General features: G+C 37.4%; 1 protein-coding gene across 6 annotated transcripts in view; it reads left to right on the top strand.

The window, feature by feature from the left end:
* arhgap12a (Rho GTPase activating protein 12a) overlaps positions 1–24,231 on the top strand; it is a 54,955-nt gene that overhangs the window by 27,509 nt on the left and 3,215 nt on the right. For 5 of the 6 annotated variants that reach the window (XM_027143141.2, XM_027143145.2, XM_027143142.2 and 2 more), the window contains exons 4-13: positions 3,165–3,269; positions 10,600–10,668; positions 13,036–13,097; positions 14,611–14,692; positions 16,654–16,755; positions 17,551–17,649; positions 20,894–21,062; positions 21,137–21,235; positions 21,408–21,485; positions 24,081–24,215. In XM_027143141.2, the coding sequence (XP_026998942.1) occupies positions 3,165–3,269; positions 10,600–10,668; positions 13,036–13,097; positions 14,611–14,692; positions 16,654–16,755; positions 17,551–17,649; positions 20,894–21,062; positions 21,137–21,235; positions 21,408–21,485; positions 24,081–24,215 (1,000 nt within the window). The remainder of the gene's footprint in view (positions 1–3,164; positions 3,270–10,599; positions 10,669–13,035; positions 13,098–14,610; positions 14,693–16,653; positions 16,756–17,550; positions 17,650–20,893; positions 21,063–21,136; positions 21,236–21,407; positions 21,486–24,080; positions 24,216–24,231) is intronic. The other variant, XM_027143147.2, reaches the window with a different exon arrangement.

Consider the following 24,231-nt stretch of genomic DNA (forward strand, 5'->3'; position numbering starts at 1 on the left):
CTTTTAATGAAGTAGGAATACATGAAGATGACATGAATTACAGTCTACCCTTCATAGTGTTTCTAAACCTGGAGCAGTAGTAATTTTTCTAATTTTTACTTAGAGATCTTGAAATTTATTAGTTATGCAAACCCATTTAATTTTCTACCACTTATCCGGAACTGGGTTGTGGGGGCAGCAGTCTAAGCAGGAATGCCCAGACTTCCCTCTCCCCAGACACTTCCTCCAGCTCTTCCGGGGGAATACCGAGGCGTTTCCAGGCCAGCCGAGAGACATAGTCCCTCCAGTGTGTCCTAGGTCTTCCCCGGGGCCTCCTCCTGGTTGAACATGCCCAGAACGCCTCCCCAGGGATGCGTCCAGGAGGCATCCGGAACAGATGCACCTCGGACTTGGAGGTGCTGATTCTCATACCCACCGTTTCACACTTGGCTGCAAACCGTCCCAGTGCACGCTGAACTCAATGTCTCCTCACTCAGATTCAATGTCTCCAACCTCTCTCGGGATCTTGTTGAAGCTCTGCCAGAGGTGGGAGTTGAAGATCTCTTACCAGAGACTCTGCCAAAGTTCCCAGCAGACCCTCACAGTACGTTTGGGTCTGCCAAGTCTGTCCAACTTCCTCCCCTGCCATCGGATCCAACTCATGGGGGGGTTTCTCCCAATCATGCCCATCCAGGTGTCACTGTCGCCATCCACGTGAGCGTTGAATTCCCCCAGTAGAACGACAGAGTCCCCGGTTGAAGCACTTTCCAGCACCCCTTCAAGAGACGCTAAGAAGGTCGGGTACTCTAGCGCAAATAACAGTGAGAGACCTATCCCTGGCCCGAAGGCGCAGGGAAACAACCCTCTCGTTCACCAGGGTGAACTTCAACACATGGCTGTTGAGCTGGGGGGCTATGAGCAAGCCCACACCAGCCCGCCGCCTCTCACCGCAGGAAACTCCAGAGTAGTAGAGAGTCCAGCCTCTCTTGAGGAGTTGGGTTCCAGAGCTCAAGCTGTGCGTGGAGGTGAGCCCAACTATCTCTAGTCGGTATCTCTCAACCTCCAGCACCAGCTCAGGCTCCTTCCTTCATTCCATGTCCCTAGAGCCAGATTCCTTGTTATAAATTTCCTTATAAGGGGGTTTTGAAACACTATTTGTCCGGCATGTCACCCAGGACCTGTTTGCCTTGGGAGACCCTACCAGGGGCAAAAAGCCCCAGACAACATAGCTCCTAACCTTGAACCACCTCTCCTTGAACTGCCACCTTATCGTGGTGGAGGGGTTTGCGTGCCTGAATGATGGCCTTAAAATATATTAAATCTAAACTATGTAATTTTAAATGTTAAAGTATGTAAATTCTGCTTATAAACAGAAATAGAACCAAACCATTTTTAAATATTAAGACCCACAGGAACTGACAGAAAAATCTGAAATATAAAAATGATCATCTGCATACTGTACAGTGAGACCTTCAGTACCAAATCTTGTTATTAATTTTATTAATGGGTCAGCTTTTGAAGCAATGGAAATAGGCTTGATGACAATAGCACAAAGAAAATGCATTAAAATGCATCCTTGGTGAGTGGATAAAGATTGAAGTATTACGTGCCATTGTCTGAGTCCTAACTGAGGCCTGGGGAGCAGAATACAGCAGTTTTACCCATGAAATAAAACTTTCACCAAAACCAAGTTTCTTGAAGGTATGGAAAAGATATCCACATTATATAGATTCCAGACACATTGGCAATAATTTTGATAAAAGCTTAGTCAGCATTAAGTTAACTAATTAGTCAGTATGAAGAGCAGTCCAGAGGATCTTTATTCCTATTTAGGACCTGGGAAATCAAGGCCTTATTAGAGGTTTGAGGGAGATTTGATGACATGAATAATTCGTTGTACATATCTGTTAGTACTAATGGCTTCAGCTGTGCACCACTTGCCCCCTCACAAGAGGGAGCCATCACCCGAATATTGATCACTTACAGTTATCTAGAATACTGTGTCAGACATCGAAACCACACTAATGCTGTTTGGTGCGAAGTATTGTCTTGTTTGCCATGTTGACTGTTGACCTGGTCTGTGTTGTTTATGTAGCACCATGGTCTTTGATAAACGTTATTTCATTTCACTATGTACTGCATCAGCTATTTGTGATTGAAATGACAATTAAAACGTTTTGACATGACTTGACTAGCAATGTCAGCATGACAGGAAGTGAGAGCCAGAAAGTGACTTAGACATGAGGACACCCTGGGACTTAAGCAGATAGCCACTCCATCCTTCACACCATCACACTCCCAACTGGATGTGTGAGGGGTTGAGGGGGCTGTAGATTGACAGCATCCAAACATCCGAGATCATCAAAACTCTATGCACATAAACCCTGCAGATCTGCATGATTAAAGACATTTTCACCCTAGACTTAAACACAGACTACTGAGTCTATATCCCAAACTCTAATTCAGAATCTGTTCCATAATGTTGGGGACCCTGCTGTGGCCTTCACTATTCAATAGCATTATTTATATAGCCTGTACTATCGAATCAAAATAGGTATATCGTATCACAAAACCCATTTACTCAGATACTGCAGTTAATAGTAGAATTTAATAACAAATTAAAATTTTGACTGGGAGTCGATGTAGTAACAGGGAGCATAGAACCATGCCCTGGAACTATGCCACCCTGCTTGGTGGATCTCTGCATTTTTTCTGTCCTTTACTTTGTCATTAATAAAAGAACACATTTTCACCTACCATCTGCTTTCGCTTGTTTTGCATTGGCAAAGTCTTTCAGTTTGCAGTTGTTATAGCAGGCATTATATTAATACAAAATTAATACAATGTATACTGCAAAATGCATGAATTTATTAAACCCTGTGCTCTGACCCCAATTGCCTAACAAGCTAATATGTGAAGGAAAGAATTTCACTGTGGTGTAATGTATGCAACAAATAAAGGCATTTTTGTATTGTATAACAGTCACTTGCTAGCTAAGTTGTATGAATGCACATTAAATGTATGGAGTTCATGTGTCTGATGGTGAGTGCTTAAGTTAGATATTTATTTGTTCGGAGTCTGTTTTTTATTTTGTAGTTTTGGATGTTAAAATGAATTTTACATGTCTTGTATCTATAGTGTGTGCATGTTAATTCTGATTAAGTTCAATTTGTCTCTCGACACAGGGGAGTGGAACTATGGCCAAAACGTGCAGTTTGGACCGAAGACAGCCAGCTCCCATAGTGGCAAAATGGAGGAATAGTACATACATATTAGAGACTAACAATAAGGTACATGCACCTGCACAGAATTATTTAATTCACATGGAACACAAAGTGAATGTGAAACTGACAACACAAAAAAAAAATACAGATTACACTCAAAAAGTAATTCAAACTAGATTTGTAAAGTTCGTCGTGACAAACTTTGATGTTGGCTTTGACGATGCAAGTATTTGCAAAGGCCGGTGCTTTTTGGAGGCGAGTGGACATGAGGGTTAGTGTTACTTTTGGAGACAAGTGGACAGAAAGCTCGGGTGCCAAAACATTTGGAGGTAAGTGGAGACGAGAATGTGTCGTCATCCGAATACTCTTGAGGAAGTTCCCCACATTGGGCTGAGTGTTTTGAAATGTCATGTCCATGTTGTGCTAATTATTGATTTTCACCTGACATCACGTGATGTAATTAGCACAACATCATTATCAGAATACATGTGAGGCAGTTTCCCGCATTGTGCTGAGTGTTTTGATACATCACATGCCTATGTTGTGCAAAATGTTTATTTTCACGTGACATCATGTGGCGTCATCAGAATACCCGTGAGGAAGTTCCCCTCAGTGTTCTGAGTGTTTTGATATGCCACATGCCCATGTTGTAAGAAGTTTTTTGATCTTGCATATTTTAGGGCTGCGGCACAACCGAAAGGCCAGTCGGTACACCAATTTAAAAGTTTGTTCAGAGTATCACCCTAAAGGAGATGGCCGAGTTTGGTGTAGATAGTTCAAAAGCTTGCCAAGTTATAAACCTCCAAAGTTTATAATGGGAGTCTATGGGGAAAAAGGCCATTTTGAGACCCAGTACCGGAAGTACCGGTACTCGGATCGCTTAGAAAAGTAAAAACCTTAAACATAAGACCAGGGTCTACAACATATCTGAATTTGGTGCATGTGGCTCGAAAGCCCTATGAGGAGTTACTCTTAATAAATTTTTGCCTAAGCTTAAATAGGAAAACAGAATGTTGACTTCTACAAAGCCAACATAATCATTGTAGTGTAAGTGTTCATTACTCAGTCATATAGTCGAATGCCACAATCTATAAAACTATTTTTACAAATTAGTCATATGCAAAAGTTTAGGAACCCCTGACAATTTCCATGATTATGTTGGCTTTATAGAAGCCAACATTCTGTTTTCCTATTTAAGCTTAGACAAAAAAAATTCATTTATAAATATTTGGGTGTTTGGATCAGCAATTTTATTTTGATCTATCAAATAACTGAAGGACACAGTAATATTTCAGTAGTGAAATGAGGTTTATTGGATTAACAGAAAATGCGCAATATGTATCAAAACGAAATTAGACGGGTGCATAGATTTCTGCTTCCTTTAGCAGAAATAACAGCCTCTACATGCTTCCTATAGCCTGTAATGAGTGTCTGGATTCTGGATGAAAGTATTTTGGACCATTCCTCCTTACAAAACATCTCCAGTTCAGTTAGGTTTGAAGGTTGCCGAGCATGGACAGCCCGCTTCAAATCACCCCACAGATGTTTACTGATATTCAGGTCTGGGGACTGGGATGGCCATTCCAGTACATTGTACTTGTTCCTCTGCATAAATCCCAGAGTAGATTTTGAGCAGTGTTTTAGGTCGTTGACTTGTTGAAATATCCACTTCAACTTTGTTACTGATTCCTCAACATTATTCTCAAGAATCTGATGATATTGAGTGGAATCCATGCGATCCTCAACTTTAACCAGATTCCCAGTACCGACACTGGCCACACAGCCCCACAGCATGATGGAACCTCCACCAAATTTTACTGTGCGTAGTGAGTGTTTTTCTTGGAATTCTGTGTTCTTTTGCCACCATGCATAACGCCCCTTGTTATGACCAAATAACTCAATCTTTGTTTCATCACTCCACGGCACCTTATTCCAAAATAAAGCTGGCTTGTCCAAATGTGCATTTGCATACCTCAAGCGACTCTGTTTGTGGCGTGTGTGCAGAAAAGGCTTCTTTCGCATCACTCTCCTGTACAGCTTCACCTTGTGTAAAGTGCGCTGAATTGAACGATGCACATGTTGATGTTGTAGGTCTTTGGAGGTGGTCTGTGGGCTGTTTTTGACCATTCTCACCATCCTTCACCTTTGCCTCTCCAATATTTTACCTGTCCTGCCGCTTCTGGCTGTGACTGTGGTCTTCCATTTCCTCACTATGTTCCTCACAGTGGACACTGACAGCTTATAACTCTGCGATAACTTTTTGTAGCCTTCCCCTAAACCAGGGATTGGCAACCTTAAACACTCAAAGAGCCATTTGGACCCGTTTCCCACAGAAAAAAAACACAGGGAGCCACAAAACCCTTTTGACATATAAAATGAAGGTAACACTACATATATTATTTGTGACCTTTATAGAAATTCTAGAAAAAACTGTAGTGTTAGGCCATAAGGTGAACTACTGTAGGAAAAAGTGGCTAGAAAGTGATTTTCGTTCCCACGTCTGGGCACTACATTTTAAATGCATTTTTGCATAGACCAACACCCTTTTTTACTTTATGTTAAAAGTTCTCCACCAAAAATGCTGCAGGTTTTGCTTATAACTTTATTTATTTATTTTCATTTTAGAAACATAAAATCTCTCTCAAATTGACCTTTATACATGTACCTAAACATTTGAGAAAGGTATTGGTGCATTAAACACTTGTGTGAATGTAGACCATAGAATATGGCAAATTTGTAGGAAATATGCTTTAATTTCATGGATTGGCACCAAGCAAAATTAAACATACACATTGTAATTTTAGCAAAACTGTGATGTATTATATATCAAAATTTTCAGTAGGCACTGTGTAATCACAAAAACATAAACAAGCAGCACACTTTGTCCCAAGTTTTCTGAAATCACTCAAAATGCGGACCCAGAAAACACAGAAAAGATTATATATGATATTACTTTATTTCACACTGGCTTCCATTTTAAATATACAATACTATAATTGGTAATAAAACATTACTTGTACATTCACCCTTCACAAACCACTACACATTTGATCATATTGAATTACTGTGAATTACTGAGTTGTGCAGTCAAAACTGTGTTTACAGTCAAATATACAGACTATGCAGATAGATGTTTTACCTTTGAAATAATTTTTTAATTATCATTTGATAGTCAATATATTAACCCACTGTTCTTCTGAGGTCCCAGTAACTGTTGTAGTAGACTTCGTCAAGAACCTGGTGTACTGTCTGTAACAGGACTTGTGGTATCGCACCTCCAGAGAGACACAGTCTTTGTCTTGAATATGCACAAGAATGCTAGTGTCTTCCTTCATCTCAGCAGCTTTCAGCAACTGGCCTGTAAATAAATATTATATATCATACATTACAAAATGAGATTGTAAATAAAAAACATTTTATAAAAACAGTTAACCGTTAAACAATATTGAGTATTTTGGTTGTAGCTGTATGCAAAACAATAAATAATTTGTAAACATTACATAAATTATGTAACTGTATTCTAAATTTAGCCATGGTATCCAGCATATAGCATAAAACTTAAGTTAAAACTTTTGTGTGCGTGTGTATGTGTGCACCCACCTGCACACAACATTTCTGCCTGTGAAAGATGGTCCTTCTGTTGTTTGCCTGCCACAGTATTTGTCCGTTTTCTTACAAATTATGCACAAGGCAGGAAGCACAGGACCTGCACAAGCTATTGGCAGGCCCGTCATGGACCTAAGTTCCTTTTTAGCACATTCAGTTGTTGAGGAATTACTACTTGATGACACAGACTGGTCTTTGTGAGCATCTTGAATTTTTATTTTCCAAATCTACAGGGAGCCGCAGCAGAGGGATAAAAGGGCCACTTGCGGCTCCGGAGCTGCGGGTTGCCGACCCAAGCCCTAAACCATAATGTTGAACAATCTTTGTTTTCAGGTCATTTGAGAGTTGTTTTGAGGCCTCCATTTTGCCATACTTCAGAGGAGAGCTAAAGCCTTTTTATACCTGGTCACTTCGTGTTTTCTCTGATCCGATAGCTATCTGATTTGTTAAAACTGTTTCATTTACATTAGGCCACATAATCCGATGTTTCTACTCCCGCCCAAAATGCAAATATATTTTACTTCATTTCCGGGGTAATTGAAATGGAACATGCTTTGGTGTCTGTGGCTTTCAGAATGCAATCAAAAAGAATGAAAAAACTATGACGGTTATGCTACAAAAAAATTGCATTTACTGTTTGCTGCTTTTTCGCTGGCGGCAGCAGTGCATTTTAAGACCCAACGAGACACGTGGGTGAAAGATCACTTGCGAGTGACGTACTTCCGTTTGGGAGGAGTATAGTGCTGACGTATGTGGCTTGAACAACCAGATTCATTTACACCTGACCAGTTTCATTTGAAATGCGTCCCAGACCACCTCCTGAAGTGGTTTGAACAATCGGATTTATATCCCTCTTTATATCCGGATTTATATTGTTTTTTTTCTGCATGCAGGTACTTCTGTCCTCAGGTTCAGGTTAGAGAATCAGTTTAATACTTTACAGCAGGAGTGTCAAACTCAAATTCACAGTGGGCCAAAATAAAAAACTGAGATAAAGTCACGGGCCAAACTGAATATTTATTGAAAAATTAACTGCAACTGATATGTAATGTTCAACCTTTTTCATATGGAAACAAACTTTAGTTTTGCTTGAACACAGGATTTGGAACAACCAGAGCTTGATATTCCAAACACATAAGAAATTAAATTTGAAATAAAAGACACATCAGTGGTTTTCTTTTCTTATTTAAATAAATCAAATAAATTATGCCTCTCACTATCATTTTAAGTTACTTTTTGAAGTGGATCTTTTTCAAAACCAACAACAAAACAACCAAAAATAATAATTTCATTCAATGAAAATCCAACTTTTCGATTATTAACAGTTCATGCCTTGGAGTAGAAAAGGTGCATAAAGAAAACATATACTCAAACTCAGTTTGCTATACTCTGATTTACTCTGCACATTGATCTGCACATTGATCACATTGATTCTTGCTTTTTATCTGGGCACACGATGTCGCAAACTTTGACCATACACTTTTTGCCAAACTCTCCTTCATTAAAGGGCTGGGCAGATTTTGCAATCTCTGCTGCCACAATAAAGCTCGCCTTTACAGCAGCTTCATTTTTTGATTTTGCTTTCATGAACATAGTCTGCCGGGAAACCAGACTTTTTTCATCTCCTCCACCTTCTGGAGCTTCTGCTTTATGTCCAGGTCCTTATACTTCTCATAATGTTTCGTTTCATAGTGTCTTCTTATGTTATATTCTTTCGTTACGGACACGTTAGCTCCGTTAGCACTCAAGACAAACAGGTCTGTCCTTCTTATTCGTGAATAGATAATCTGCTTCCCACTTGTCTTGAAAGCTCATATTGTCCATCTTTCGTTTGGCCATTTTTGTGGAGGGTGGAATTAACTTGCCCGATGTGACTGTAACATGGTTGTTAACGACTGTCAACAGAGAATGAGAGGCGCTTGCTGTTCGTGACTACACATCAATACAGTGGCAAGGCATTCTGGGATTTGTAGTATTAGCGGAGCATGCGGCTAGCCAGATGTAATGCACATTTGATATGATCTCGTGGGCCAAATATAATTACACCCCTGCTTTACAGAGTTGATTTGTGCCTTCAGGACTCTTCTGTATATCCTTCTAGCCCTTTAGCTTTGTTCTAATGGAGTCATAACAGCTCTATTTTCACCTTTTCTAAGTGACTTCAGACCATGGGAAGCACATTGAACATTTTTCTTGTTTAGGAGTGCCTTTAGCTCATTGGTTAGGATCAGGGTATATCCATTGGTTTCTCTGTTGGAAACAATATTTGATCCCAGTAAGTGATGTAGTATGTGTGACACATTTAGTCATACTGTTAATGTCCTTCTTATGTGGGTTACAAAATATACCTCATTCTGTGATCTCAAAGCAGCCCTATTCAGTCTAGGAGTGTTTTTAATTGTTAGTTTAACTGATTAAGCAACCTTAATGAATAGATAAAAATACAAGCAAAGGCCAATATGGCTACCACAAACAAGCCAACACAAAGTCTACAAATGTATAAATATCATAAGCATACATTACCTCTTGATATGATCACAAGTATACTACACCAATGACACTTTTATGGTCTGTGGCAGTTTGATCTTTCACTGCTGGGAATTTAACTCTGGAGCACTCCAAAAGGCTAAAGAAAATGTGCTGTTTACATTATGGGCAAAATACTATCTTTTTTAAAATTTCTGCCTAGAAACCATGGTCCTGAAAATGTAGAAATGAAAATGAACCCACAGTGACCAGTAATATTGGACCATGTGACTGATAGGTATTTCTTGTTGCCCAGGTGTGTTCTATTAGATTTGTTTACTGTATTTATTAAATAGGATAACCCAACTTGAGCGCAAAAGACCTGTATGTACTGTATGGGGAAGATGCAAGCCAATTTAAAAAATGTAGAAAATAGAAAATCTATTAGTCATTGCACAAGCATTTAGAAAAAGAAAGCAACTTTTTGGTGAGCAACGAAACAGTACAGCAGTCGATTATCGAAACTGTATGGGAGCTGTGAAGAAAACAGGGCATAGGTGAGAATACCATAATCACCCTTTCAAAGGTTTCAGAGGCAGAATTATAGAGGCTTTTCCACAGGATGCAAGCTGTAAGAATGAGAAGGTCAGATTGGAATTTGCACAGAAATACAGAGATGAGCCACAAAGTTTCTGGAACAGAGTTTTAATTGACTGATGAGACCAAAATTAACCTGTACAAAATTACGAAAACTGTGGAGAAAGCAAGAATCTTCTCATGATCCAAAACATATAATAATGGTGTCTTCTGGAACATTAATCATTCATTTTTACTGATGATGTAACTCAGCAGAATTAATTCAATTGTCAACAGAAATATTCTGCCTGCTTTACAGGGAAATTAATCTAATCCAGAGGAACTTCATCATGCAGGAAGGCAATGACTACAAAGGATATTGTTAAGGGGAAAATTGAAAGCACGTTTAACATGTCTAGATTTATTTATCTACAAATGAAAGCTTTAAATTCTGATCTGGAACATAATCTTCATCTTTTGACTCAAATGTCTTCAATGTACAGTAAAATTAAATGAATGTTCTTTGCCTCTCCAGTACCTTTGGAGAGGAATGCATATATAGCCTGTCTATAACTATTTGAGTAGTGACTAGGACATTTATTTTAGTTGTCTACTACAATATATGAAAAATTTAATGAACTTTTGTGTTTACTTATATTAATTATTAAAACAATTTTCATAAATAAAATAAGAACATCTTCAATTATGGATTTGCCATGAATAATGTGTTTGCTAATTTTTTCTTTAGGAACCTTCAAAAGCAGGAACCCCAGATACAGAATTGTCAGACCTTTCCTCACCCAAGCGTCCTTATTTCGTTAGTATAATCTCACTTTGTTTTCCTCTTCACCTTGATTCATTCTATCTTTTTTTCACTGTAGTTACTGAACTACTAAATAAATACTTTTATAAAAAATATACTGTAAACTTATATACAGGGGTTGGTAGCTGTGCAGGCCATGGGAGATGTTCAACTTGACTTTCATGTTCATCAAACCTCTCTGTCACCAGTATTGCTGTGTACTGTATATTGGTGCATTATCATCCTGATACATGGCACCACCTTCAGGGTACAATGTTCAAATTGTTGGGTGCACTTGGTCCTCCAGAATGGTTTGGTAGTCATTGGCAGTGATGTGCCCATCTAGCATAAGCAGCTGATCCACCCCTGTACTTTAACATTTACATTTATGCCATTTAGCAGATGCCCTTACACAACGTGCAAAAGTGCTTTAAAATCTTTATTAATGAATACATTCACACTGGTTTACTAGGCTACAGACCTAAAATTGTTCAGTGTTGTTATATATATACACACACACACACACACACACACACACACACAAAAAATATATATATATATATATATATATATATATATATATATATATATATATATATATATATATATATATATATATATATATATATACACACACACACACACACACAGACAAACACACAAAACAAATTGCTTCACTGTGGGCATGCAAGTTAGTGGTTAAGATGTTGGACTACTGATCGGAAGGTCATGAGTTCAAATCCCGGGTCCACCAAGGTGCCACAGCTGGGCCCTTGAGCAAGACCATTAACCCTCAATTGCTCAGTTTGTTTAAATTGAAATAAAATTGTAAGTCATTCTGGATAAGGGTTTCTGCTAAATGGTGTAAAGGTCCGTGTGGTCCATCCTTTGTGGTGGTATGCTGACGTTACCCTGTATACTGTGGCTCTCAAAACAGGACTTTCTGTCCTGGTCACAGATGCATCACAGAGATGCGCACCAAAGATTTGTCCTTTTTTTATGTGGTATGTCTCATTATGTTGTGTGTAGTGCTGCACGATTAATCATATCGCAATCGCGTTTATATGTGCGATTATATGACGCAAAATGCTGCGATTTTATGAAATAAATAATAAATAAATGCGTGTGGGGACATGAAAACCCATTCTCTATGAAAGCTGTTTGCCTATTTCATACACTGCACCGCTATCCGCCAATAAAAAAAAAGACTGTTTCCGGTGTGCAGCGCGGAACGGGTGAAGATGGATGCCGAGCAGACGGACACTGAACTGATGGCCAGAAAAAATGCTACCTCTGTTATATGTAGTGTTAATTTCGTCAGACGAGACGAGACGAAATATGTTCAACAACCTTTTTTTTCATGACTAAGACGAGACGATGACAAGACTGCACCACTGTCCAAAACGCTGACTAAGACTAAATTAACATGCATTATTATTGACACGAAAATGTTTTGTATAAATTAAAAACTAAGATAAAATCTCTCTTTATTTTCGTCTACAATTGTCTCTGTTTTTTCATCAGCTGTTACGCCTTTAAAGTATTCAGAACGAGTTCGCGGCTTCGCGCTGTTGCTCGTTACAGGTCTCATACGCCTGTTTGTATACACCTAATTGTATTGCTTCCGCTAAAGAACATAGTGCGCTCCGTCTCTACGGTTAGAACCCTGTGTGTCCATGGCAACGCTCTGTTTTACATTTCAACGGTGTGTTATAGTTAGCAGCGGTCTGTTATCAAGAAATAAAATAGTGTGTAATAATGGGAAACGTGTTACATTTCAAAAAAGGACAAATTGTTCTCTGTGATGCATGTGTAACCAGGACCAGAAGACTTTGTGGTGTTTTTAGAGCCACCAGACATGAAACGTCTAACACATTGGCCAGTGTTTCAGTGTTACTGTTCAGCTACTGTAGTCCTGCGGAATAATTTATTGTTTGTATGTGAAAACTACATGTATGTATGTTCAAATATGTCCAAGATTGTAAAAGTTAAAAGTTAAAAAGATCTGCAGGCCATACTTTCAACACTCAAAGCTGATATTTATATTAATGCAATATATGTAATATACCCAGTGTTTATGCATATTAAATGTTTTTGTCATATTGAGACACCAGGCTTATTGTCCAATAAGTAATTGGAAAACAATACAAACATGCTTAATAGATGAATTATTATTATAATCTTTTTACAATTGTAAAAAAGTTATAGCATTGTAATGGGAAGGGGGTAAAATTGTAAACTAGTACAATGAAGACAAACGTCTTGAGTACCCAGATTCATTTTGTATAAATTGGTTTACATTTGGTTTGCATGTTGTTCACTGTTGTTGGTGCCATTCCAAATGCATACCCCATGCTCCTGTTGTTGTTTATTTTTCCTCAGACCTGTGAAAAATCTGGAGCCCTGAATGTAACCAAGATCACTGAACATGGCAAGAAAGTTCGGTAAGCTGAAGACAGATGAGGGAAAATAGAAAGAAACTCACCTCTATCTTCTGAGTCTCTCAATCTTTGTTACTTGACAGTGCCTGTTAGTCATTTTTCTGCCTTAACACAAACATTTGAATTAATAAAAGATTCAAGGTTTTATAGCTATAAAAAACAGTTAAATATTTTACAGTTATATTCTATGATGAGAAATACTGATATCAGAAACTGGAGTTACTGCTGGAGTTACTGCAGGGATACCCTGCTAAAATAAACAGCATTGCTGGTCCAGCATAAAGTATGTTTTGCATGCTGGGACCAGCTTAGGATGGTGGTATGCTGGTCCAGCATTAGGTGCTGGTTGCTGGTGTGCTGGCCGACCAGCCTGGGATGCTGGTGTGCTGGCCGAACAGCCTGGGATGCTGGTGTGCTGGTCGAACAGCCTGGGATGCTGGTGTGCTGGTCAACATATGTTGTCTTTTGGATGCTAGGATAATAACAGCAAGACCACAACAAAACCCATTTGTTACATATCACATTTCTTGGTGCATATTTATAGTTAAATGAAGACCAAGACAATTTTCTAGAGAATTGCAACTTCTTCATATATATATATATATATATATATATATATATATATATATATATATATATATATATATATATATATATATATTCTGATTCCCAGTGATCAGCAGATTTGTCGTGTAGAAGCGGAAGCTTTTTATTTACCCCAAAACAAAATCCTAATTACGGTGGCAAAAACATGATGATCTGGAACACATGCACTTATACTAATTTCGATAAACACTGTAAGGTATATAATATAATCGAAAACATTGCAAGATTTATTTTGGGAAAATGCAGGAACTACACTTACCTTCGTGAACATAGTTGCTTTAAAGGATGCATAGCAACGCTGATGCTGGGTAATATCTCTTCACATTACCGCTTTACTAAAAAAACAAACTAACAACTTTACTTCTTAATTGAGACAAATGGATTTTATATATATTTATATGCTGCTTCCCTCATGGAGCCCTGGAAGTCAACATTTGTTGGTATTACTATATTTAGTTTGTGGAGACATTTTAATCCCTAACAAACGATTTTAAATGCTTTTATTCTTTGTTATTCAAAGCTTTTTGAGCTTTGTTATTTCAGTTCTTTATTCAAAAGAGGGAGCAAAAGAAATAACACACTTATAATTAAATATATTCCAATATATTGTGTTTTAATCTTATATTAATGTTACATAGAAACATACACAAGCAAAAATAAAGGTTGTTCCCATAAAGCTCATTCCAGAAAGATCATACTGGTTAACCGGCTACACCAGCCCCCGTAACACCATGACTATGCTGGCCACCCATCTATACCAGCACTATACCAGCACTGACCAGCACTATACCAGCATGAACCAGTAAAAACCAACCAGTTTATGCTGGATTTTTCAGCAGGGTAGTCAAAATTGTCCAAGTAAAATTGATCTTCATTACACACTGCTTAACAATCTATGTCTCAATCATAGTAAGAACTGGACTTCATCTTGGGCAGTTTTGCAAGGGTCTCAATTTATATGTGCCAAAAGTCAGGCAATGGCAACCAGTTGGGTAAGTGACAACCTCACAATAGCTAACATGGAGAGTGTGTGTGTGTGTGTGCGTGCGTGTGTGCGTGTGTGTGTGTTTTCTGTTTGGAGATTCTTCAAATATCAACCTGTTGCATGCTCTCTCAGGAGTTGACAAAGATGAGTTACTCAGATGGCAGGATCTCTCAATGATTATTCACAAGTATAAGCTTATGCACTTAACTTGGCATACAAGTGCTGCCAAATTGTACCAGTATGTGAAGGATTCCGATTGGCCAGGGACATGAGTGATTTTGTCTAATCTAACATTCAGCATGAGTTTGGGGAAAGACAGCCATTTATCATAAGAGGTATAGAACAGGATATACTGTTCCTGCATGATCGAGCATTCACTTTGACTGACATCTGGTTAAGAGGGTGATATAAAATAACCCATATACAGTTGTGCTCAAAGTTTTGCGTACCCTGAAAGAAATTGTTAAACATTGCCATTTACTTGGAAAATATGACTGATATTGCATAAGATTTTTCTTACTTTTTTTTAGGATAGTGGTCACATGAAGTCATTAATTATCGCATAGTTATTTGACTCCTTTTTTAAAACATAAAGATAACTGAAAACACCTAAACAACCCTGATCAAAAGTTTACATATCCTTGAATGTTTGGCCACTTTATAAACACACAGATTGACACACACAGGGTTAAATGGCTATTAAAGGGACATTTCCACACCAGTGATTCATTGTAATTGTCAATAGTGTGTGTATAAATAGTCAGTGGGTTTCTCAGTTCATGAGATGATGCACTGACTTGGCTGGAAATGGACCTGTGTAATAAGGAACTTTATAAAGCAGGAAAACTATATTAAAATATATCTCAACACTTGAAGATGACAGTCAGTACTGTTCAAAGTCTGTTAAAGAGGTGAAAAATAAGAGGCTCTGTTGATACTAAACCAAGGTCAGGTAGACCAAAAATGTTTTCACCCACTATTGCTTTACGAATTGTTCAGGACGCAAAGAAAAACCCATAATCAACTTCGAGAGAAATACAGTACAGGCTGCTGAAAAAGTGGTTGTGGTGTTTCAAGAAGCACAATAAGTAGGTATTTGAACAAAAATAAACTGTATGGTCAAGTTGCCAACAAAAAGACCCACCTTCAGTACACCTGACAGCACCTAGACAAGCCTCACAGCTTCTGGAGCGATCATTTGGGTCATGAGGCCTAAATTAAACACTATATTTCCAGAGGAGTAAACAAGGCCTTTGGTGAAATGTGCACCATCCTCACTGTCCAGCTTGGTGGTGGATCTCATGTTTTGAGTCTGTGTGAGCTCCAGTGGCACAGGGAAGTTAGTAAAAATTGATGGCAAGATGAACGCAGCATGTTATCAGAAAATACTGGCAGACTGCATTCTACAGCACGAAAACTGCACATGGGATGCTCTTGGATGTTCCAACATGACAATGATCCAATGCACAAGGCAAGGTTGACTCTAAATGGCAGAAAGAGTTGAAGGTTCTGGAGTGGCTATCACAGTCTCCTGACCTCAGTATCTTCGAGCCACTTTGGGGAGATCTCAAACAAATGATTTAAAGGAACTGGAGGCATTTTGTCAAGAAGAATGGGCTGCTATACCACCTGAGAGAATTAAGGACCTCATGCACAATTATTACAAATGTTTTCACCATCACTGATGCTAAATGGGGCAATACACGATATTAAGAACTAGGTATGCAAACTTTTGAATGGGGATTATTTCCTTATTTTCTCTTTTTGTGATATTTTGTTTGATGATTATGCTATTCTGCCTTAATACCTTGAATCCTATACGAAATAAAATAAAATTGTTTTGCCTTTTCTCTCATTTTCTCTCTAAAAAAAAAAGGGTGCACATCTTGCAAATTCTCCGAAGGAATGCAAACTTTTGAGGTGTATGTGTGTTTTGTGTATGTGAATTCACATATTTTTTTCTTTCAGTTTGGAAGCCACCAATCCAAGCCAGAATTCAGTGTAGATCTAAAGGGAGCAACTGTAGAGAAAGCATCCAAAGAAAAATCCAGCAAGAAACATGTTTTAGAGGTAAAAATGCCTGACTCACACACTGTGACAGTGGCAAAAGAAAGCTCACTGTTTGGTGCACGAAACAGTTCAGTGTCTTTTTAAAATCTATTTTTAATTTCAAATGATATTATCAAAATTAAGTCATATTTTGACCAATACTCACCATATGTCAGTCTTTTTAATGAATTGAAGCCAAAATTTCTTGTACAGCTATAAGTCTGGGCCATGACTGACATATTGCCAATAAGCAGATTTGACTATGCAGACAAAATATAAATCCCTTTAAGCATGTAATTGCTTAAAATGTTATTGACCTGTTACAGACAAACGGAATACTTTGCTGCATTTCATATTTTATACTGGTCAGATAGACAACATTATTGCAAAAAGATTCAGGAGGATTCAACAATTCTGATGAAACAAGGGCTCAAAAAAGTTTTTGCATATTAAGCAAATGATCAAATTTCAGTGGTTGACTTAAAAATAAGTGCAAAAACATGAATATCACCCCCAGAGACCAAGTCAGGCAGTATGAATTATTAGGGAGTCCTTAGAAGGATCATACGTTTTCTGACAGTAGACATTTACCCCGTCAAATGTCTGCTGAAATCTGATTTTTAAATCCCTTGTTTTTTGTCAGTCATTCCCTTGTAGATTAGCATAGCATATGCATGACCATTAGATATGTTTTAATGAATTTTGCTTTACTTGCTTTACTTTACTAATTAGAAACAACTGATATGTGACAGCCATACTGTTTACAAAAGTCATATTTTTTTTTCTCTTTTTTTTTTTGGAAACATGTATGCTTAGGTGAAGACTCAAGGTGGTACTGAGCTCCTTATACAATCAGATAGTGAGAGCATTATTAATGAATGGTTCAAAGCACTAAATGAAGCCATCATTGCACACGTAAGGATACACATGCATGCTCACATACACACACACACACACACACATTCATATATACAGTGATGCCTCGAGATACGAGTGCTTTGACATACGAATTTTTTGAGATACTTGCTGTGATTAAACCAAATTTTTTGCCGTGAGATATGGGCAAATTTTTGAGATACGAGCATCCGAGCCGCCGCTGCCGAAACAAAGATCCCCAACAACCACGTGTTCTCCGTTTCCCCCACCTCAGCTTCAGCTTCGAACGAAAGTGAAAGTGTACGTACGAGACAAAATACCGCCTGTTTAATCCTCCCTCAACCTCTGTGCGCATCTTCCGTAAAGTAAAACCAGTTTATTTTTTAACATTCTCTTTTATCACTGTATGTTTTTATACAGTATTTGTCATTTATAAATACAGATACTGTACATTTTTCATATTGAAAACACACAAACAAAACAACTGGAGTGGAATTTTGCCAGCTGGAACTGATTAATGGGATTTCAATTCATTTAAACGGGGAAAATTGTTTTGAGATACGAGCAATTTGAGATACAAGCAAGGTCACGGAACGAATTAAACTTGTATCTCGAGGCATCACTGTACAAACTTTCCTATGCCCTCAACAAATATATACACACCACATACAGTCCCATTCAGAATTGTTTTTGCTGTACCCTGAAGACGAAACAATAGATCAAAATTTCAGCTTTAATATCTTGATATTTACATCTAGATGTGTTAAAAAAATTAGAAAAACACATGGCACCTTGGTGGCAGACTGTTGGATTTTTTCTTCATGATACTGTTTCAGACTTGTACTGCAGCTTCGTTCTTTTTTGGGGGCTTTCTCTCTTCAGACTTCTTTCAGGAGTTATGCTATGCTGAATTGGGTTAATAGAGTAATTACCATATTGGGTTAATTGGGTCATTACAGTACTAGGAAAAGATCAGGGTGAACCTTACAGTTATTGTCCTACAGCCCTGAAAATTTATGTAAAAGTAGGAAAGAATGGTTAATAAATGTCTTATTACATGGACCACTGCATCCATATAAGTGATGCTCAGTCTTTGTTTAGAAAAGGAAGAAGCACTATAGATAATCTCATCAGCCTTGAAAGTTACATACTGACTCTTTTATAAGAAAGGAGTGAGTTTTCTTTGTTTTAGAGAAAGTATATGATGCGACTTGGAAGTACGGTAATTTAAACGACCTGCATCAACTTGAATTCAGACGATGGCTGTCTACTTTTATTGGCAACTTGTTATCTAACAAACTTTTTAATATCAGAGTAGGCAATACCTTCTCTGATGAGCTTGGACAAGAGTTTTTTCCCCAGTTACTCTTTTTAGTATGTTATCCCCTGCAGTCTTTTTGTTGATATCATCTGTATTTGTTAACAGACATGTCACTTGAAGGTTTGTGATCCCTTTAGAAATTTTTATATTTATGCATAAATATGACCCAAAACATCCTCAGATTTTCACACAAGTCCTAAAAGTAAACAAATTGAAACCAAACAAACAAATGCGACAACAATAATAAACTTCTTTATGTAAATATTAAGAAAGGTGATCCAGCATTGCAAATCAATAACTGGCAAAAGTATGTGAACCTTAGATTTCAGTATCTGTTGTGACCGCTTGTGCAAGTAAAGTTTCCAGTAATTGTTGATCAGTTCTTCACAACAGCTTGGATGAATTGTATCCCATTCCTCAGTACAAAACAGTTTCAATACTGGGGTTTTGGTGGGTGTCCTCATATGAACTGCTTGTTTCAGGTATTTCCACAACATACTGTATCTTTTGGATTAAGGTCAGTACTGTGACCATTGCAAATTCCAAATCATTATCATTGTTACTCTTTAATCATTCTTTGCTAAATAGACTTGTGTGATTGTGGATGTTGTCTTGCTGTATGACCAATTTTCTCTTGAGATTCAGTTCATGGACAGATATCCTGCCATTTTCATTTAGATTTCACAGGTAATATTCTGTATTCACTGTTCCATCAACGATGGCAAGCTGTCTTGGCCCAGATGCAGCAATACAGGTTGTTTAGTGTCAGCCTGATGGCAGACTCATGAACATTAACCAGCCAAAGTAAACGAGGCCTTTGATTGATGTAGAAGTTGTAGAAACTTTTCCAACCCAATAGGCAACAATAACTCTTTTTTTAAGTCCTTAGAAATCTCCCTTGTTTGCTGTTCATTAAATTAAACAGGACACTAACTGACACCTGATTGATAACCTATTGATTAAAAACTCTAATTTGACCTTCAAATGAAATACTAATCCTTGAGGTTCATATACGTTTGCCACTAACAGATATTTTAGTTTATTTAGATATTTGGAACATTTTCCAATATCATATTTATAGTATATTTGCCTGATTCGTTCGATTAGGTTCACTTTTTCTGCTTTTAAGAAATGTGTGAAAATGTTTTGGGGCAATTTTATGAAGAAATCTAGAAATGTCACAAACTTTCAAGCAGTAGTGTAAGTGCATGCATAGTATTAAATTTGAAAATCCAGCTGACAATCAATATAATGCAGTCTTGGTCCCTATCAAACAGTTTCAGTAGTGTCTGTGTACAATTGGCCAGCATGAGGCCCAGATTTATTTTTGGTAAGAAATCTGATCAAAGTTGTCAAACACAAAATTTCAGGCATAACCTTTGATAATAAATTGACCTAAATTGCACACTTCTGTAATCTAAAACACACTTGGTTTAACCAAAACTAAGTATGCTGAGGAAAGCTCAGTTCTGCTAAAACTGTTGCTTGCTTTTGTCCCAAAGTCAGATCTTTCTTCTTCAGTTTCGTAAATCCTTTTTATCAACAAATGTAGTCTTCAAAGATGAACACCAGGGCTCAAAGACATTAAGAGCTATTATTACTCAAAGCTCAAAGACATTCAGAGCTATTATTTGTTTGAACAAACTGAACAAATGATCAAACAGTGCACACCTTATACAAGAAACGTACTGTACATCATACCCTTGTTTTCATATTTCTGATCACTTCTAAAACAGAAAGTTGTTTAACACAATCAAATCTCAGAATATAATGAAATATAAGAAAATAAAAGCTAAAATGTTTATTTATCATCTTATATTTATCGTGACCTCAATCACAAATGTCTTCAGTGAATAGCAAAAACAAAAGAATTGGCCTTGCTATTCCAATACTTCTGAAGGGAATGTACATAGAGCAGCATAGACATACATGCTTTTATGACATATGTGATTTAAATTTTAGGCTTGTGAGTCTGATGAGGCTATTGAAGAAGACATGCCAGAATCTCCAGGACTAGAGAAACATGAGAAAGAGAACCTAGCCCAACAAAAGAAGACCAAAACAAGGTTGAGGAAATTTCTTATACGTAGACCCTCTTTGCAAGCTGTTAAAGACAAGGGTTACATAAAAGGTACAGACAAACACAAAAAATTTATGTATACATTTTGGGATTTGCACATGACAAGACCATCACTTTGTATGTAGATCTGGTGTTTGGCTGTAATCTGAGCAGTCTCTGTCAGAGGGAGAAAACTACTGTCCCTCACTTTGTCAGGATGTGTATTGACTACATAGAAAAGGAAGGTACAGTAAGAAAATGTAATTCTTCTGATATTAGTTCCTTATGTTAAAGTCAGTAGTAAAATGTTTGTCAGAGGTTGGGTGACGAGAAAAAAACTCCACATCTAGATGTGGAGTTTTTTCTCGTCACCCAACCTCTGACAAACATTGTTTTTTTTTATTATTATTTCTTTAGGTCTGGATTTGGATGGTCTCTATAGAGTGAGTGGGAATCTGGCAGTCATACAGAAGCTGAGATTTGCTGTTAATCATGGTAATATATATTTAAATATATCGTATCTTGCACCAAGACATTTGGCAGCAGATAAAGTCCTAAGTTGTTGTTGGACTTGTTTTTCCATCACATCCCACAGATCCTTGATCAGATTGAGCTCTGGGGAATGTTCCCCAGTTCAAGTCAACACTTAAAACACCTCAAAGCATTCCTGAATAATTTTTGTAGTGTGGGAGAGCACATCATCCTGCTGAATGAGTCTAACGCAATTAGAGAATAGTATTGCAATGAGGTGGCGCACTTGATCTGCAGCAATGTTTATGGTAGGTGGTAAATGTTCAATTATGAATGCCAGGACCAGCAGTTTCTGAACATTATAAAAAGGTATAAATCACACTGGGAATACTGCATACTGGGAACAACCCACAATTCCTAGTGGAGTTGCACTTACCTAACCCAGTTGTCTGGCCATCACAGTTTGACTCTTCAGGGAAAAGGAGGCAGCAAGTTAAAAGTCATGTTTGTGTTGGAAGAAAATGGGCAAGGCTCATTCGCGTGAAGGTTAGCCTAGGCTGGTCTTATGTAACAAAAGAGCTACTGTAGTACAAATTGCTGATAAAGTTAATGCTGGTTATAATAGAAAGGTATCTGGACACATTGCAGCTTGCTGTTTAAGGGGCTGCATTTTGCAATGTGCTGGACAAACAACATTCACCGAACTTGAAGGACTTAAAGGATTAACTGCTAACATTATTGTGCCAGATACCACTGCACCAAAGGCTTGTTATACTGGAGTAGGTTTGATTAGTTCCAGTAAAGGTAAATTGTAAGGCTATACATATCTCCTCAAAAGCATGTGGTGCTGGAGCCCTTTTTGTTTTTTTGTTTAAGCTCAAATTTCTTAAGACCATTAGTCATAGAGAAACAGACTTTGGAGCAAAGGTGACGTGTGCCTCCCCATACAGTATGTAGGCACATGCAGGAACCCACATAGGTGTGATGATGGCACAAGATTTTATCGTGTGGCCCATCCAAACCTTTTGTCTTACAAAGAAAAATCTTTTTGCTGCTATTCCTTTAAGTTCTCCCAAACAAATATGCTACAGAATATATAATATGTACCAGCCCTATTTTGGCCTATCTACACAAATTTAGTGCTGCACTGCTCAACAAACTGTGAAACTTAATAATTACCAGTAACATGTTCATATTTACAGTGAAACAACTCTATACATCATATAATAGATTCTGTATGTCTATAAACACAGAAACAGCTCTACAGTTAAAATTCTTTTTTAGACTGGAAAGTTTAGGGCATGACCATGTACGGGGAGGAGAAAAGGTCAGATAGTTACCATTGAGCTTCACAAGATAGTTTGATCAGTATTTTCATCTACGGTGTCTTTATTGCTCTGTGTATTTTGGGAACATGTGGCTCAGCTACTGAAAGAATAAATGAAAACAAGAGGATTCAAGCACTGTATGCATGTACCCCAAAATATAGCAGTGAATGAATGTAATACAATTACAAATACAATTACATTCATTCACTGCTATATTTTGGGGTCCATGCATACAGTGCTTGAATCCTCTTGTTTTCATTTATTCTTTCAGTAGCTGAGTATATATACGTACTTTGTACATTTGTTAGCAAATTGAGTGCAATGTCCATATCAGATTCCATCCTGAATGTAATAATGAATGCTGTGATGAATATTATTTGTTGTTGATATATTAATAATTTATAAATGTACAGTGATACCTCGAGATACGAGTGCTTTGACATACAAATTTTTTGAGATACGAGCATCCGAGCCGCTGCCGCCGAAACAAAGATCCCCAAAGATGCCTTAGCTTCCCGCGTCTCACTTGGTTAAAGCCGCCTTTCCACTGCACGTGACAAACGACGGCCGATAAACCGGAAGTCATTCATTTCCTATGGAGAGTCCAGTTTATTTTTTTAACATTATTTATTTTTTATTACTGTATGTTTTTATACAATACAATACAATTTATAAATACAGGTACTGTACATTTTTCATATTGAAAACACATAAACAAAACAACTGGAGTGGAATTTTGCGAGCTGGAGCGGATTAATGGGATTTCAATTCATTTAAACGGGGAAAATTGCTTTGAGATACAAGCAATTTGAGATACGAGCAAGGTCACGGAACGAATTAAACTCATATCTCGAGGTATTACTGTATATGTATTATGCTCATATATATTTGTAGATTTGAACATCAATATACACGATTTTTTGAAAAATTATTACAAAATAATTGAATACAAATCAGTAATATCTATAAAATTATATTCAAATTGAATATAAACAATAATATCTAACAAATAATTGAAAACTTGTATTCAAAGTTTGAGCGTTTGAACCTCACAGATTGCTGAAATTGTGCTGTACCATTCTGCTAATCTGTAACTGGAATTTTAATCATTACTTAATAGCATTATAAACAACTTGCATTTAAAAAATGACAGTTCACCAGAAAGCAGATTGCCTGATTGCACCTATATTATTATTATTATTATTATTATTATTTACTATATATATTATACTATATTATTACTTTCTTACTCTAGTGTAGGTCACCTTTTCTCTGTCTGCCTGTGTCTTAGATGAGAAGATAAATTTGGCAGATAGTAAATGGGAGGACAATCATGTGGCTACCGGAGCCCTGAAGATGTTTTTCCGAGAGCTTCCAGAACCACTTTTCACTTACACCTACTTCAATGACTTTTTCAGTGCCATCAGTAAGTAGAGAGAGAC

The sequence above is a fragment of the Tachysurus fulvidraco genome, chromosome 22, assembly GCF_022655615.1.
Source record: "Tachysurus fulvidraco isolate hzauxx_2018 chromosome 22, HZAU_PFXX_2.0, whole genome shotgun sequence".
NCBI classification, from domain to species: Eukaryota; Metazoa; Chordata; class Actinopteri; order Siluriformes; family Bagridae; genus Tachysurus; species Tachysurus fulvidraco.